The following is a 16,488-nucleotide window of genomic DNA, read 5'->3' on the forward strand; positions in this document are numbered from 1 at the left end:
TTGTTGTTGTTTTCAAAAATACTGTAAGAGCCATTGAGTTTAATAAACTAAAAGATCGGAGTTTGTTAACATTTTAACCTACAGGTTGACATTTTTAGGCTAGTAGGTAGAAATGGCTATTTATTGATTGGTAGGGAGTTTATCTAGTAGGCATTTAATGTTCACTCTTTTTATGAGTGAGTCTTGCACAGCCTACAGGGGTTTAGCAGTGGTGCACACTGGGAAAGTTTCTAGGAGACCTGAGATCAGTGTTAGTGCTTATTTGTGCCAGAGACACTGACCTTGTTGCTGTTTCTTGAACATCCAGGTGGACTCCTGCATCAAGCCTTTTTACGCTTGTTCTCTTTACCTGAGATATTTCCGCCATGTTTCATATGGTTTACTTCCTCACCTCTTTCACATCTTTGATCAGTTGTTACCTTGTCAGATGCCTCTATGAAGAAGCTAAATCACTAACATCTGAGACTTTTGAGCCAAGGAGAAACGTAATCTGACGAACATTGAACGATCTGTCTTCCTGTGGTGATGGGAATCAGTTGCACGTGAGCGATGGCTGAAGCGTTTAGGTGTGGTTGCAGTCATCTGGGCTGGAGATAACAATGGCTCAGGTCAGATGGCTGTGGAGGTGGTGGAATGTGGCTGGACTGAGGATATAAATTGACAGTAGAGTCAGCAGGATTTGCTGCCACTTGGAATGTGGACGCAAGAGAAACATAAGAGTCAAGAGTGATGCTGAAGTTTTTTGGCTTGATAGAATGAAATCGCCATTCTCTGAAACGAGGAATGAATATCAAAGGGAAAGTACAAAATCAAGATTTGGGTTTTTGTTGTCATAGCTGGATAAATGAAACTTGAAGTAGAAAAATATCTGAGATGGAGATAAAATATTTGAGAGTCATCCCGGCATAACATCAGGAACCTGGATGAAGTAACCTGGTCACCTGGGGAGTGTAAAGAAAAGAGGTCTTGGGAAGAAGTGCTGGTACACAACAGTATTAAGAGGTTAGGGAGACCAGAGCGAGGGCCAGTGAAATAAAAAGCTCAGAGAGACTGGCTCTTGGAAATCAAGTAGAGAAGTTTCCAGGAAAAGAGTGATCAGCTATGCTGGAATGCTGCTGATAGAACAGCAAGAAGATAAAGACTGAGAAAGGACATTAGAGTTGGCAATGGTGTGGTCACTGGTGACCTTCGTGAGCTGTTTTGGGAGAGGGATGTGGTGGCAGGGCTGACTTAAGAGGCTTTTGGAGAGAAAAATAAAAGAGAAAATGTAGACGTCAAATATAGACTAATCTCTAGAGAAGATAATTTTGTATAGTAGAACAGAGAAATGAGATGGGACCTGAAGAGGGTATGAAGTCAAGAAAGACCTTTCAAATGATGTTTGCACGCTGATGGGAGTGAGTGGATAAAGAGGAAAAAATAGAGTTTACAGAAGATGGAAAAGGGGGACATTGCTGGGAACCTGTATTCTTTGATGAGTCTTCCTCCCTCTATAGCCTTGTATGCATCACTCAAGGGAGACTTTTCTGTTCTTTCCAAAATCTCACTGGGCTGGATTACCCTCTTATGTGTTAGTTGCTCCGTCATGTCCAATTCTGCGACCCCATGGACTGTAGCCTGCTAGGCTCCTCCATCCATGGAATTCTACAGGCAAGAATACTGGAATGGGTTGCCATTTCCTTCTCCTGGGGATCTTCCCGACCCAGCAGGGATGGAACCCAGGTCTCCTGCATTGCTGGCAGACTCTTTACCCTCTGAGCCTATAGAAAAGTCCCATATTCCCCTCTTATAAGTTCCTGTATAATTCTGTTTCTCCCATACATACCCCTTTCAAAGTATGACCTCCTGTACTTACAATTCACGGGGTATGTTAGTCCTCTAGCAGCTTCAGTTCAGTTCAGTTCAGTCGCTCAGTCATGTCCGACTCTTTGTGACCCCATGAATCGCAGCACGCCAGGCCTCCCTGTCCATCACCAACTCCCAGAGTTCACTCAGACTCACGACGAAAACCACACTTTCTAATAATCTGGGACTATAACAGAAGATAAGAATTTTATCAGGCTCTTTCACAAACCTTCTCCTCCTGTCCATCATGACGAAGTGTTTATAGATCCTTAAGTGGCTCTCAACTGTTCTCTTAAGTGTTCGGTTGTTAGTAGCCTGTGCGACTGGGGTTCCATACTGTGTCAAAGATGATTCTGAGGTTTCTGGCTTGAGAGACCAGAAGAATCGAATTAGTATTTACTGAAAAGAGGAATAAATATCAAAGGAAGAGCACAGCTGCTGAGCCCTAAGGAGTAGCATCATTTCTCACCATTGGCATTCCTGGTGGCATGATGACTTCTGGGACCTCAGCATTGATTCTGGCCATTTGGTTCTCTGTTTTCTGCCTTTTCTGTCATGGGATTAGGCTTGTGGGGTTGAAGAAGTACTCTGTCCTTAGCCAGAGGTTGATGTTAGTGGAAAAATGTTGCATGCAGTAAAACAAACAACACACAACTATGTGGATGGTAGCTATCATTTTTATCTTTTGAGCTCAAGGTTTATATTTCTGTTTGCATTTTCAAGGTTTTAGGTCACGGTTAGGGCCAGGACCTTGAAGCCAGTCACTTGGGTGTTTGTAGAAAGGAGTGGTGACTCTTGTGAAATCTTATGTAAGAGGTGTGCATACATCCTTAAGTGTGTTCATCCACCCATCCATAAAAAATGTTTATAAATGCTTGCTACATTTAAAGATGTGTTAGGGAGTTTGAAGTGCTTGTTTTGTCAGGAGGGAAGAGGTAGAGATTCAGGGAGCTCTTTAGAGGTCATAATGTGAAAAAGGCAGAGACCACTCTTTAGAGTAGTTCTAGCTCATCCCGAGAGTTCTTTGTTCAAACAGCACATCGTAAGAAAACCCATGGTATCATAAGGAAATCCCAAGCTGCACTGCAGGCTTGCTGTCAGAGAGGCTGAAAGACCTAGACCCTCCTACCTCAGCACCCCTCTTTGTTGCCTTTGCAGAAGTTTCTTTGAACTCTGAGGTGTCTGCATAGCACAGGTGGAAAAACCCCTCCTTCTAGACCATGACAGAGTTGTTTCTCTCTTTTTTTTTTAATGTCATTCCTTAGTCTTTCCCATCATAAAAAATACAATAAATTATGATGATTTCCCATTTTAAATTGAGAGGGAAACTTTTACATGAGTTTTCTGTTTTAGAAAAAAAATAGAAGTTATTATTTAACTTGGTTAAATGTTTTAAATCACAAAACCTCTGTACATCTTTCCTATAGAGACTAGTTCATAGAACTGCTGAAAAATTTTAGTTGATGATGATGGTATTAACAGATCATCAGGAGTTTAAGAGTCTTATTTGGGGTACCTGCTGATATACTCCTTTATATACGTGGATAGAAGTTTGACCTTTGTTCTTACTTCCAGATGTAGTATAAAGGATGGTGATTTATGTCAGTAGCCCATGGGTTATAAGTGAAATGGTGTGAATGCTTTAGTAAAATCAGGTGAATCGAATGGGCAGGTCTGTGCCTATTGTTTGGATTTTAAAAAAATCACACATTCATGTATTCTTTTGATACTGTTAAAAAACAGAAAGGTAGTACTACTGCATTATAATTCTAGTGCACATTTAAAATGCAGATTAAAAATTCTAATTGTATTTTTTAGTAACTAATAATTTAATAATGCTTTTTGATCCTCCCCTGCTTTTCCAACTTTCTTTTCTTGCTTGATGTTAGGAAACCCAAATTGAAGATGCCTACAGTTCAAATAGGTTGAACTTGTGGCCTTGGCTGTAATTGTCACTTCATAATCTATTTTTTATTTTAATCTTATTATTAAACCTTTTTTATTTCTTGCAGACTGGTGAATTTTCAGCTCGTTTCCTTTTGAAGTTGCCAGTGGATTTCAGCAATATTCCCACGTACCTGCTCAAGGTAAAAATGTATGATTATCGCTCTGAGAATGCAGTTGAGCTTTTTAAGTCATTATTTAACTTTGAATATTTGCATAGTTTGCCAACATTTTGTTTAGATGATGAATTCTATTAAAAGTTTTATTGCATGAAGATCCAGTGAGTTAGTTACCTAACAGCTAAAATCGTAGCCCTAAAAAGTAATTTCAAAATGGACTTTCCTTATAAGATAAAATTAGTATAAACAAATTAAGCCTTGGGAAAAAGACTGCCTTTAGTTAATGATCTTTTGGGGATGAAAGACTCTTAAAAATTACCTTAATATTCATTTTGTCTTTAAGTAGGATTGCATATTAACTATTTTGTATTACAGGGCATTTCATTCTCTTTATTTATGTTAACACTTGATCTCAGGCATCTTCAAAGTTGGACTGCCCTAGAGAGATCTATAACTGAATTAGGTCAGTGTATATGGTACTTTAAAATACAGCGAGGGCAGGGGATGGCTTGGGAGCCGCTGCTTTGGGAAGGGGTCTGCAAAATGCTTTGTAGAGGAGAGGTGGAACCCAAATCCACACGAGGCTGTGATTGTTGTTGTTTAGTAGCTCAGTCGTATCTGACTCTCTGTGACCCCATGCACTGTAACCCACCGGAGTACTCTGTCCATGGGATTCTCCAGGCAAGAATACTGGGGTGGGTTGCCATTTCTTTCTCCAGGGGATCTTCCCAACCCACGCATCGAACTTGGGTCTCCTGCATTGGCAGGTGGATTCTTTACCACTGAGCCACCAGGGAAGTCAGGTGAAAGAAACTAAATGGACCAGTGAAATGGCAAGTTCTGAACAGGAACTCTTGAGACAGGGGCCTAAGTTTATCGTGGATGTGGTTTTGGGTATCGCCTCAGCCACGTTTAGCCTGTGGTGATAATAGCTTTGCTGTAATGTAAGAAAAATTTCTGCCTTCCAAATTTGATGTTATTCAGAGAGTTAATCATATTTACAGTCTAGAGAGAAGACAAAATCCTCGTGCAAGTATTCCTGTGTATTATTGTAGTCATAAATAACATGAGATTATTCCTGATAGTGATTGGAATTAAAGTATAGTCTGATAGAATATAAACTGTAGACCATAGGAAAAATTAGGGCTTTTTTTTTTTTTTTTAGCATTCTACCCATGGGATTTATTAGTTTTCCCCCCCCTAAGTAAAACATGGGATTTTTGTGCCTCATTAAATTTTCATTTTTTATTTCTAGTTGACTGTTTTCCCACTCTGTATCCAAGAGTTGTGAAATCCAAGTGAGAATGAAAGTTAGCAATTTATATTAGTTTCTCAATACTTCTGTTGTGGAAAATATACATATTAGACCTGTAATTACCAAGCATAATTAATTTGGTTTCAACAGTTACTGTGCTCTATTAGAATAACAAAGTCTCCTTGGAGACTCTTACGTAACAGACTCACTGACTTCCATATGTCCAGTTAAAACTCTATTTCTGCTCATTTAAAACAAAATTTAATAGTATATGAGAGGATTATTATTCACATAGTCACTTTAATCCTTAGTGTATAGTTACAGTGTCTTTGCTTTGATCTGTTGGGCCTTATCAGTTTGAATGGTTATCCTGTTTATTTGAACTTTGTGTTGCCTCTGCTCATGTTCTTGAAGGTCAAATGAAAAAAAAAAACCCACTTCTTGGATCATAATCTATGTAATTTTTTTCCCTCTTCAAAATCAAATTTCTGTATTTTCTGTTCTAAGAATTCTATCTTCAGATTGTTATGCCCTTACTTTCCTTGCCAGTCAGATAGGAAAAAGGTAGAACCTATTTGGCAAAATTGGAAAGTGGTTTTTTTTTCCTCTCCCAAAGTACAATGAAGTACTTTTTCTACTCTAAGTAAAAGACCTACCTTGCAACACTAATATCTTTCTGGATCTTTTAGTTCCTGCAAAGAGAGTAAAACAACAGGACAAAAAATATCAGTATAGGCAGGTTCATTTTTCGCCATACCCTCTCCAGCATTTATTATTTGTAGACTTTTTGACGATGGCCATTCTGATTGATGTGAGGTTATATATTATTTTAGTTTTGACTTATATTTCTCTAATAGTTAGCAGTGTTGAGCATCTTGTCATGTACCTGTTGGCCATCTGTTTGTGTTCTTTGGAGAAATGTCTATTTAGATCTTCTGCCCCTTCTATTTAGGTCTTTTTTATTTGATTTTTTTATTGAGTTGTATGAGCTATTTATATGGTTTTTTTTTTATATTGGGTTATATGAGCTGTTTGTATATTTTGGATATTAACCCCTTATTGGTTATATCATTTGAAAATATTTTCTCCCGTGTAGTCGATTGCCTTTTCATTTTGTCGATGGTTTCCTTTGCTGTACATAAGCTTTAAGTTGAATTAGGTCCTGTTGATTTATTTTTCCTTTTGTTTTCTTTGCCTTAGGAGACAGATCCAAAAAGTATTGCTGTGATTTATGTCAAAGAGTGTTCTGCTTATGTTTTCTTGTAGGAGTTTCATGATTTCAGAGCTTACATTTAGGTCTTTACTTCATTTTGAGTTTATTTTTGTATATGATGTGAGAAAATGTTCATGTTTCATTCTTTTACAAGTAGCGTCCAATTTTCCGGGAGAAGGCAATGGCACCCCACTCCAGTACTCTTGCCTGGAAAATCCCATGGATGGAGGAGCCTGCTAGGCTGCAGTCCATGGGGTCGCTAAGAGTCAGACATGACTGAGTGACTTCACTTTCACTTTCCACTTTCATGCATTGGAGAAGGAAATGGCAACCCACTCCAGTGTTCCTGCCTGGAGAATCCCATGGACGGAGAAGCCTGGTAGTCTGCAGTCCATGGGGTCTCACAGAGTCAGACACGACTGAAGCGACTTAGCAGCAGCAGTAGGAGTCCAATTTTCCAAGCACAGTTTATTAAAGAGACTGTCTTTTCTTCATTGTATATTCTTGCCTCCTTTGTCATAGATTAATTGACCATAAGTATGTGGGTTTATTTCTGGACTTTGTTCTGTTCCATTGATCTATATGTCTGTTTTTATGTCAGTACCATACTATTTTGATTACTGTAGATTTGTAGTATAGTCTGAAGTCAGGGCATGTGATCCCTCCAGCTTTGTCCCTCTTTCTCAAGATTCTTTTGGCTACTTGGGGTCTTCTGTGTTTTCATACAAATTTTAGAATTCTTTGTTCTAGTTCTGTGGGAAAATGCCATTGATATTTTGATGGGGGTTGTAGTGAATCTGTAGGTTGCCTTGTGTTGTATGATCGAGAATTAATGATATTAATTCTTCCAGTGTATGAACATTTTATATCTTTCCATCTGTTGTGTCGTCTTCAGTGTCTTTCATCAGTGACTTATAGTTTTCTGAATAAAGGTGTTTTACTTCCTTAGGTAAGTTTATACCGAGTTATCTTATTTTTATGGATGTGATTATAAATGCAATTGTTTTCTTGATTTCTTTTTCTGGTAGTTCTTTGTTAGTGTATAGATATGCAATGGATTTCTGTACATGAATTTTGTGTTCTGCATCTTTAGTGAATTCATTGATGAGCTCTAGTAGTCTTTTTCTGGAATCTTTGGGATTTTCTACGTATATTATCATGTCATCTGCAAACAGTGACAATTTTACTTCTTCCCAATTTGGATTCCTTTTATTTCTTTTTCTTAGCTGATTGCTATGACTAGGACTTCCAGTACTGTGTTGAATAAAGGTGGTAAGAGTGGGATGCTATCATTCTTTTATATAGTAGGGGGAAAGAGATAATAGCATGATCATTTAAAAAGTTTGTGTATGATAGTCACATTTTGTGACTTGTCATCGGAAGACTGAATGTTAGTAAATTTGCAGTTTTAAAATTCCTCACTCTTCTTACCTTCCCTTCGGAAGAGGGGAGGGTTTTGCATTCTGTGCAGCCAGAAAAAGGATTAGGCTGATTAATCTCCCTGGATTTTTTTTTCCTTTGGATGAATACTTGCTTTGTCCTTTATTATGCAGAATTTTTTGAAAGTCCATTTAATTTTACATATTTGCTAGGAAGGAAACTGATAACTTCCTCCAAATAGTTTCTTTTTAAAAATATAGCAAGCTTGTTAGGGTGATATGTAATATATTGATTGTAGTTGTTTCTCAGAAAGCATAAGATACCAAAGATTAAAAAACCCACTGACCCTGGTAAATGAATATAAATTCAATGAATTTTTATTTAGTGAAAATAAATTTTATCCTTATAAAATTTTTTTCTCTGAACCATTCATTAGATGATGCTTCAAAGTTTGAAACTTTTTAGTTTATGAAATTTTTTGGATCCAATAAAGTCACACTTAATAAGCAGCTTTTATAAATAGAGACTGCTTTAATTCACTCCTGTGAAATCTGGTCTTAAAACAGTTGTCTGGTGCTTGAAAGACCATAAAAAATTCCCAGGAAACCCTTATCTTATCTGAAAGGAATAGTTTCTGTCTAATCAAATAGGAGTAGGCATACCTTTATAAAAGCAGGAATGTGTACCTGGAAGAAAGTGCCATAAAAGTAGGGTGCTGTTTATTCCAGTAATAATTCTGATTTATCATTGCTAAAATTGAGCCAAATTTGCATTTGAGACTTAATCATGTGGAAAGTAGTGAGATGGTCTAGAAATAGCCTGCAGGATATTTCCCTTTATTCCCTCATTAAGTAGGAGACAAATGACTGCTTTTAGTTCATTGTCCTTGTCCCACCTCCCTTCTGTAGAGAATCCGGGCTTAGAGAAAAGCATACTCTAGATCAGGGGCTCTAGATGTCTGCACTAGAGGGCACGATAGTAAAATTTTAGGCTTGCAGGCCATGTGGTCTCCATCACCACTACTTAACTCTGTTGTCACAGCGTGAAAGCAGCTATGACAGTAGCTAAATGAATGATTATGTCTGGGTCCCAATAAAACTTTATTTACAAGAAACCAGACATTAGATTGGCTTTAGACTGTGGGCAGTTGTTTGCCAGTCCCCTTTCCTAAATTGTAGGATGGAAAGTGGGAGAAATATTGTTTCACAGTATCATCGTAGAAAGATGAGAAAAAAAAGATTTGGTTCACAGAGTTCAAGTTGTTTTTTAATACTGTGGTCTGTTTGTTTTTATTTAACTAGTACCTTGAGCTTGGTTGTAGTCTCCCTCCCTCTTTTCTTCTTCCTCTCTTCCTTTCCTTCCTTATTTTCTTCCTTCCTTTATTGCACCTTCTCTCTTATATTTAAACAGTCTGTTAGCAGCATATAATTTACTAAGTTCTCTTCCAAGTCTTAGTTCCCCTAACTGTTAAAATGTGGTCAGGCTATTGCATACCATATTGGGTTGTTGGGAATATCAGTGAGATGATGAAGATGGTAGTACTTAATACACTTCTGAGCTTGGAGTAAGTGCAGAATAGAAATGGTTTTGATTTTATTTAGTCATTAATTTATATTTCAAAGTATTGAACTTATTGTGTTCTAGGAAGAAAGTAAGCACTTCATTGAAATTAAGATAGAGTTATAGTTACTGCTTCTTTTTTCTTCTGTCCTTATTTTCCCACCATCTAGAATACAAAACCCAAATTTTCACTTGCCAAACCCAAATTTTCACTTGCCCCAAATTTTTGTATATAATTTATGGTAATCTGAACATAGTATTTTTCCCTACAGAAAATGAAGAATAGTCACAGGCAGCTTCTGTGAAATTTCTCCTTTTGGTTTTGTTTTATTTTACTGTTTTCTTTTGCTCTTATTTTTTTATGGTACGCTTTTGTTTTTTCCTCTAAATTATAATTTTATAGTGGAGCTGTGTCTCAGATCACTATTAGTTGACTAGCTTTGTTGCCTTGTCCCCATATATCTTGTTAGTTCTTCAAGTAGAGTGTATTCTATTACATACAATGCTTTAGTATCATGAATTAGTTCATACATGATTGATAAATAGTGGAAGTATATCAGTATAAGGCAAAAGTTGCCATGGTTTATAGTTAATAGGTTGACCACCAAATAACAGCTGAATGAAAGTTCACTAGTGCAGATAAATTTAGCAAGCTGTGAAGGGTTCTTGTGGCACACAATGTCCATTCACTTCATTCCTTCCACTTGGCTCAGTTTTGCTGTACATTCTGTTTTTAAGTATTTACTGCATAGCTTCTTCCCATCTTTGTGGAAAAGAAACAAACATAAGACAATAAGCCAGAGCTCTTTCTCTCTGGCATCATTACATTTTGTCCAAAACCTGCTTCTCCGCTGTAACTTCTAATGATGATGTCCCTCTACGCTTTCCTGTAACTCAGCTGTTTCAGGCTTTCCTTGTCACCCCTTTCATTAAGTTATCTTCAGCTTTTTAAAAGTCCTATACTTAGTATAATAGTTCTTTGTTTATTACAACTATAGCATGTCATTTTAGGTATATTAGTAGTTTCACTGGATATACTTTGGTTTTTGTTAATGCTATAGTTACAGAGTTGTACAGGCAACTGTAAGGTAAAGTCTAGACTTGCCATAGTTTTCTCATAAGCCTCTTATTTTTAATGTGTGATTTATCAGAATGCAGTTTTTTTAAAGGAATGCAGTTTTTCACTTTATAGCAGAAGCAGTTATATTCAAACAGCCAGAGATTCTGTTCTTTTGTAGGCTAGGCATCTTTTGTCCTTTGTGCTTATATGTCATAAGTCTTTAAATCCTTCTCTATCCTTGTACTTGTCTTCAGTAGGTATTCCAGATTGCTGGCATCTCTCTTAAACTGTGGTGCCCGGAAATATGCACAAAGCTTCAGATAGGATTGATCAGGGCAATGTTCATTAGAACTCTGATCATCACCATTAATTAGTATTTATTGAGCTTGTGAAGAAAAATTAAACCTCCTTATTTTACTAATCCTGTTTTATGTAGTTGGTTTTTTAAGGCAGAGTATAGATGAATCCCGTAATATTGATTCCTTTTTTTCCCCCCAGTTCGTTTATGGGGGAAGTATTGCCACCTGTAATTCAGAAAGGAAAGTGTGGATTGAAACCAGATAGTTCAGTGAGGGTAACAAGAATTATAAGATTCGATCATTACAGGTTGACCCTTTGTTTTTTTGGAGCTGCTTTCTCAATGGTGGCATTTCCCCTACTCACATCATAAAGTTACTGCCTGGCACTTGACAGGGGTGGTGTCAGTTTATCACTGTCATCTGTTACTGTTAATGTGTTTTCATCAATCAGCGGACGTGCAATTCAAATAAAAGAAAAATCTAGTTTGGTGTGTAGGATGATTGCATAGACAATAGTAATGCAAGTCATAATAAATTAAGTACCATAAGAGAAGTACAAAGTTCTTTAGTGGATTGGTGAGAGATTACATCTAGGTAGAAAAGACCTTTATAAAGGAGGTGATATTTGAGATGGGCCTAGACGACTTGTTTTGATAAAGTATGAGCATGGTTTTAGGTGGCAAGGAAAGAATATTTGGAGAATAGTGGAACAGTTTAGTTTGCTTAAATGACAGACCATGTGTACAGACTAGTGAGAAATAAGAAAGGAAAGGCATTTTTAAACATGCATAATGATATAGAAAGTGAAAGAAGTGAAAGTGAAGTTGCTCAGTCGTGTCCGACTCTTTGCGACACTGTGGACTGTAGCCCACCAGGCTCCTCCGTCCATGGGCTTCTCCAGGCAAGAATACTGGAGTGGGTTGCCATTTCCTTCTCCAGGGGATCTTCCCGACCCAGGGATCAAACCCAGGTCTCCCACATTGCAGGCAGACGTTTTAACCTCTGAGCCACCAGGGAAGCAAGGGAATGATATAGATAGAGTCTTAAATATTCAACCATGGAGTTTAGTGACTGTTTTAAGTAGTACTATGATTGGGATTGTATTCAGGAAGAGAAATCTGCCAAGAAACAGTATATAAAATGGGGAGAAGGAAGAGGGAAATGAGGCAGGTAGGCAGGGTTCAAGGAATGTAGAACTGAATATTAAGGCTCATGTTTCAGACTCGATGAAGTTTTCATACATGTAGGCGGTGTGCCCACCCACTCCAGTGTTCTTGCCTGGAGAATCCCAGCGACGGGGGAGCCTGGTGGGCTGCCGTCTCTGGGGTCGCACAGAGTCGGACACAACTGAAGTGACTTAGCAGCAGCAGGTGGTGTGCTTACTCACCTAACTCAATGATCAACCTGAGAAAGTGGAGGAGAGGAAACGGTATAGTCAGAACCTTCTAGTCAGTCCTATCCAAAGTGTATGTTTTAACTCATGAAGAAATAAGTACAGAATTGATAGTCTTTAGAAGCATTTAAAGCAATTTGACAGAATAATCATATGTCTGTTGACTGTAATGATAAAAATATTGGGTTTGCGTTTTGATGTTTAAATTTTTTTTCTCTTTATAATAACCCATTTTTAATGTATCTTATGAAGCCATCAATCTGTGAAGGATTAGAAAAAAACAAACAAACAGTAGTGTCTCCTTTATCGTAGATATTTTGAGAAGTACTGTTCTGGCTCATACCTTGTCTTCTAGAACCCTGGCTGCCCTTGCCTCCCTTATCCTGAGACACAGCAATCTCTTAAGTATCCTTGGGGGTTTTCAGTTTTGTTCTTTTTTGCTGAGCTGGGTGTTGTGTTCACTGTTAGACAATGTTCCAGTCTCCTTTTTTTCTTTATAAATGCACCACCAAGACTTGGAGTAGCAAAAGGAAACTTCAGCCCTTGATTAGGATGGCATCTAATACAGAACTGGTGGAGAGGGATTTTGTTTTTTTCTTTTATAAAATATTTTAAAACAAATTTTAACAGCACATTTATATTTTGATCTTAGTTTCATTACAAAATAATGTCACAGTGATATTTGCCCTCTTTCTACTATTTTTCTGAAGATCCCATTCCTTTCTTGAATCTATTTACTACAGCTTTTTTTTTTTTTTACATGATGACCGTATTGTTGAAATGGGTGACCCCCAGAAACAATGTTGGTGTCATTCTTTGTTCCAAGGGTGCTTATAAAAAGCTTTGGCTCCCTTGAAGCAGGATGGACAATAATTTAGGTTTTTCAAACTTTGTGCTAACTCTGGAAAAGTAGTCTATACTGCTTTGAGTATCTGTTCAGTTTGTGGCTACTTCATGAAAATAGTCTTTAACATAAAATCCTGGAATATTGATGGTGATGGTATTCTTAGCCTCTATTGCATAGCCTAGTACTCAGCAAAAGTATGGTCCCCGGACTCCTGGTGTCACCAAGACCATTTTAGAGGGTCCATGAAGTAAAAACTATGTTCAAAATAAAATTAAGAATTTATTTACCTCAAGATTGAGTAGTGAAGTTTTCTAGAGGCTACATGGTGTGGTAACATGTCATCATCACTCTGATGGGCAGTGACGTGTTGGCTTATGTGTTCTTGTATTTTAAAAAATTTTCAGTGTTTACCAAAACACATTCAAGAAGAAATGGCTAACTTGAATAGTCTTATGTCTGTCATAGTTAAATGGTTAAATACCTTCCTGTAAAGGAAACTATAGGCACATGATGCCTTCACTGGTAAGGTTCATCGATTATTTAAGGAAAAATAATACATGAATTCTACACATTATTTTGGAAAATTGGAAAAAAGAGATTTTGTGAGGATATCATTACCTGATCATTATCATTATCAAACAAAGATATTACAAGAAAAGAAAAATACAAATGAATGTCTTTCATGAATATAGATGCAAAATTCAAAATAAAATTTTGTATTGTATTGAAATTCAATACAGTAATATATAAAAAAAGGTAACATATATCATGACCAAGTGGAGTTTATCCCAGGGGTGCAAGATAGGCTGCATGTTTAAAAAACCAACAATATGATTCACCATATTACCAAGAAAAAAAAGAAAGACTGTATGATCATCTTACTAGGCACAGAAAGAACATTTGGCAGAACCAAACATCTGTTCCTGATTAAAAATCTCTAAATAAAAACCCAGGACTAAAAAGGGACTTCCTTACCTGGTAACTTGTATCTCTAAAAAGTCTATAGTTAATGTTATACTTAATGGTGGAAAAGACCACTGTTTTTCCTCTAAGGTTAATAGCAAGGCAAGGATGTTTACTTTCACCAATACTGTTCATTACTGGAGTTTCTAGCCAGTGCAATAAGGCAAGAAAAAGGAATAAAAGGCACACAGAGTAGAAAGGAAGAAGCAACTGTTTTTATGCACAGAGGATATGATTATTATGTAGAAAAACCTAAGGAATCTACAAAAATGTTTCTAGAACTAATACATGAATTTTGTCATTTTGCAAGATACAGGATCAATATATAAAAATCAATTATAGCACTTTGACTTTTTTTCCCCTACCAACAAATAATTTGATATAAAAGCTGAGAGAAGTTAACTGGGTTATGCAGGTTACCTTATCTGTATGTGGCAGAGCACAGGGTTTCCATTCAGGTTTGTCTCACTTGAAAACCCAGGCTCTTTCCACCATGAGAGATTGTCGTGCAAGCTAGTGGTAGAACAGGCCTATTTCTTGGCACAAAGGGGGGAACTTTATTGTTACACGTTTGTAGATCAACATAGGTCTCTCTAGCCTCTGATATAGTAGAATTATGAAAATACTTCTGTTTTTGACAGGAACTTTTTGGGGCGAATACATTCCACCTCTACCCCTCTCTAAAAAGTTACTTCAGCAAATCACTTGGCTGTGAATGGAACCTGCTTCAGTCTTGCGTATCCTGTGGTCACGTGTCCTGCTTTGTAGACTGGTAGAGTCATCTAGCCTTGTTTCATTTGAAATCTATTATAGCCTGTCCAGGAAACTTTATTAGTACCTCTAAACAATTACGTCATTAAAGAGCAAGACTTACGAGCCCTGTTAAGGCTGCGTAACATCTGTTTTCCACCCTGAATATAGTTAAGCAAGTTCCCACAGTAATTTCAGAATGATTCAGTCTTTTCTAGGTTCCATAACTGATGTTGCAAAAAAATTGGAAATCAACATGAGGCTATTCTTTTTCAGTTTTTCAGTCATTTTGAATGATTACAATACTCTACTGTTTAGTTGACAGTTGATCTCTTTTAGGAAATTTGTCATAATCCTATATGCAGAGGATTAACAGGCACAGAGCTGAGATTTTATGCTAGAACATTCAGGCAATCCGTAATCTCAGTAAAAAAAAAAATTTATACCTGAAATTCAACTTATTTACCTTCTTAGCACAGTATCAGCTGTTTCATTATTAGACAATAACACAACAGTTCAAGGCAGTTTAATTTTAGTGAATAATGTGGCATAAAGCTCCCTAAAATTAAAATCTACAAAGCAAGAGTGCTGTCTGATTTACAATGTGAGGTCTGAACCTGCTACCACCATTACATCTCATTCAGGAATTCCATCCATGCCTCTTTTATGCTATGTATTAAAATTTTAAGGAAGAAAAGACAATAGATTGACATTAAGGGGCTTCCCATTCATGATCCTGTCACACAGCTCTTGCTTCTCACCCACAGGTTTTACAGTTGGCAGCCAGGAACTCTGCTCATGAGATTCTGGCTGCTCATGAGATTCTGGCCATGACGAGATCACCCCTTGGATCTGATTCTCTTTTAATCTCCTCTCTCTTTTCTAAGCATAGATAGTCTGGTACTTTCCTTGCTTAGATATGGGATGTAAGGAAACTATGTCTGCACACATGCTCTGTTTGGAGGGGCTCTTGGGATAGCTGACAAAGTTCTATTTTTTGACCTGGGAGGTTCTTTTGAGGGTGTTTGTCTTCTAGTAATTCACTAAGCTATAGACATTTTTGTGTGTCAGTTTCTGTACTTGTAGTTGTTTTTTTAATAAGAAGGGTTAAAAAAAAAAGAAACCCAAAAATATTGAATGTAGAGGGTTTTAAGGAATTGTATTCTAACTCCATTTGTCATGCCTAGTCTTGTCTTTTGCTAAGAAACTCAGGGCTGTAAAATCTATTATACTGTAAGAAAATCTGCTTCAGAGCCATCCTCAGAAAGGGGTCCATCCATTCAACAAATATTATTGAATTGTTACTGTATTAGGCCTCCATACTTAATACTGAGGATGTGTATGGGGGAAACCTTGATAAATATGATCTGTGTCCTCACTGTGCTTTCTAATTGTATCACTGATACCACAGGTTAAAAGGCTATTTATTCTTTGGTATACTGTTTGGGAATATTGTCATAAAGATTTATATTTTTATCTGAAGTCATTATTCCTGGTAGACATTTATCCCATAGGTAGTATAGCAGTTATTTACTATTGCATAATAAATTATTCCAAAACTTAATGCCTCAAAACAGTGAACATTCACTATGTCATAGTTGCCCTGGGTTATGAATTTGGGAGTGACTTAGCTGTGAGTTTCCAGCTCAGAGTCTTTCATATGGTGGCTGTCAGGATGTTGGCAGTGATGTAGTCATTTGAAGGTTTATCTCTACCTGGAGCATCCACTTCCAAGATGGCTCACTCACAGGACTGTTGGCAGGAGAATGTAATTCCTCATTTAGACGGACTTCTCTATAGGCTGCTTGAGTTTTCTCACAATATGGCACAAGACTTCCTCCAGGGCAAGCACTCTGAGAG

The 16,488-nt window shown here is 37.3% G+C and overlaps 1 protein-coding gene across 2 annotated transcripts in view; it reads left to right on the forward strand.

The window, feature by feature from the left end:
- The window catches only part of BABAM2 (BRISC and BRCA1 A complex member 2), a 421,888-nt gene that overhangs the window by 135,091 nt on the left and 270,309 nt on the right, over positions 1 to 16,488 (forward strand). For both annotated transcript variants that reach the window (XM_070379299.1, XM_005903863.3), the window contains exon 6: positions 3,858 to 3,932. In XM_070379299.1, the coding sequence (XP_070235400.1) occupies positions 3,858 to 3,932 (75 nt within the window). The remainder of the gene's footprint in view (positions 1 to 3,857; positions 3,933 to 16,488) is intronic.

Source organism: Bos mutus, chromosome 11, assembly GCF_027580195.1.
Source record: "Bos mutus isolate GX-2022 chromosome 11, NWIPB_WYAK_1.1, whole genome shotgun sequence".
Taxonomy (NCBI): domain Eukaryota; kingdom Metazoa; phylum Chordata; class Mammalia; order Artiodactyla; family Bovidae; genus Bos; species Bos mutus.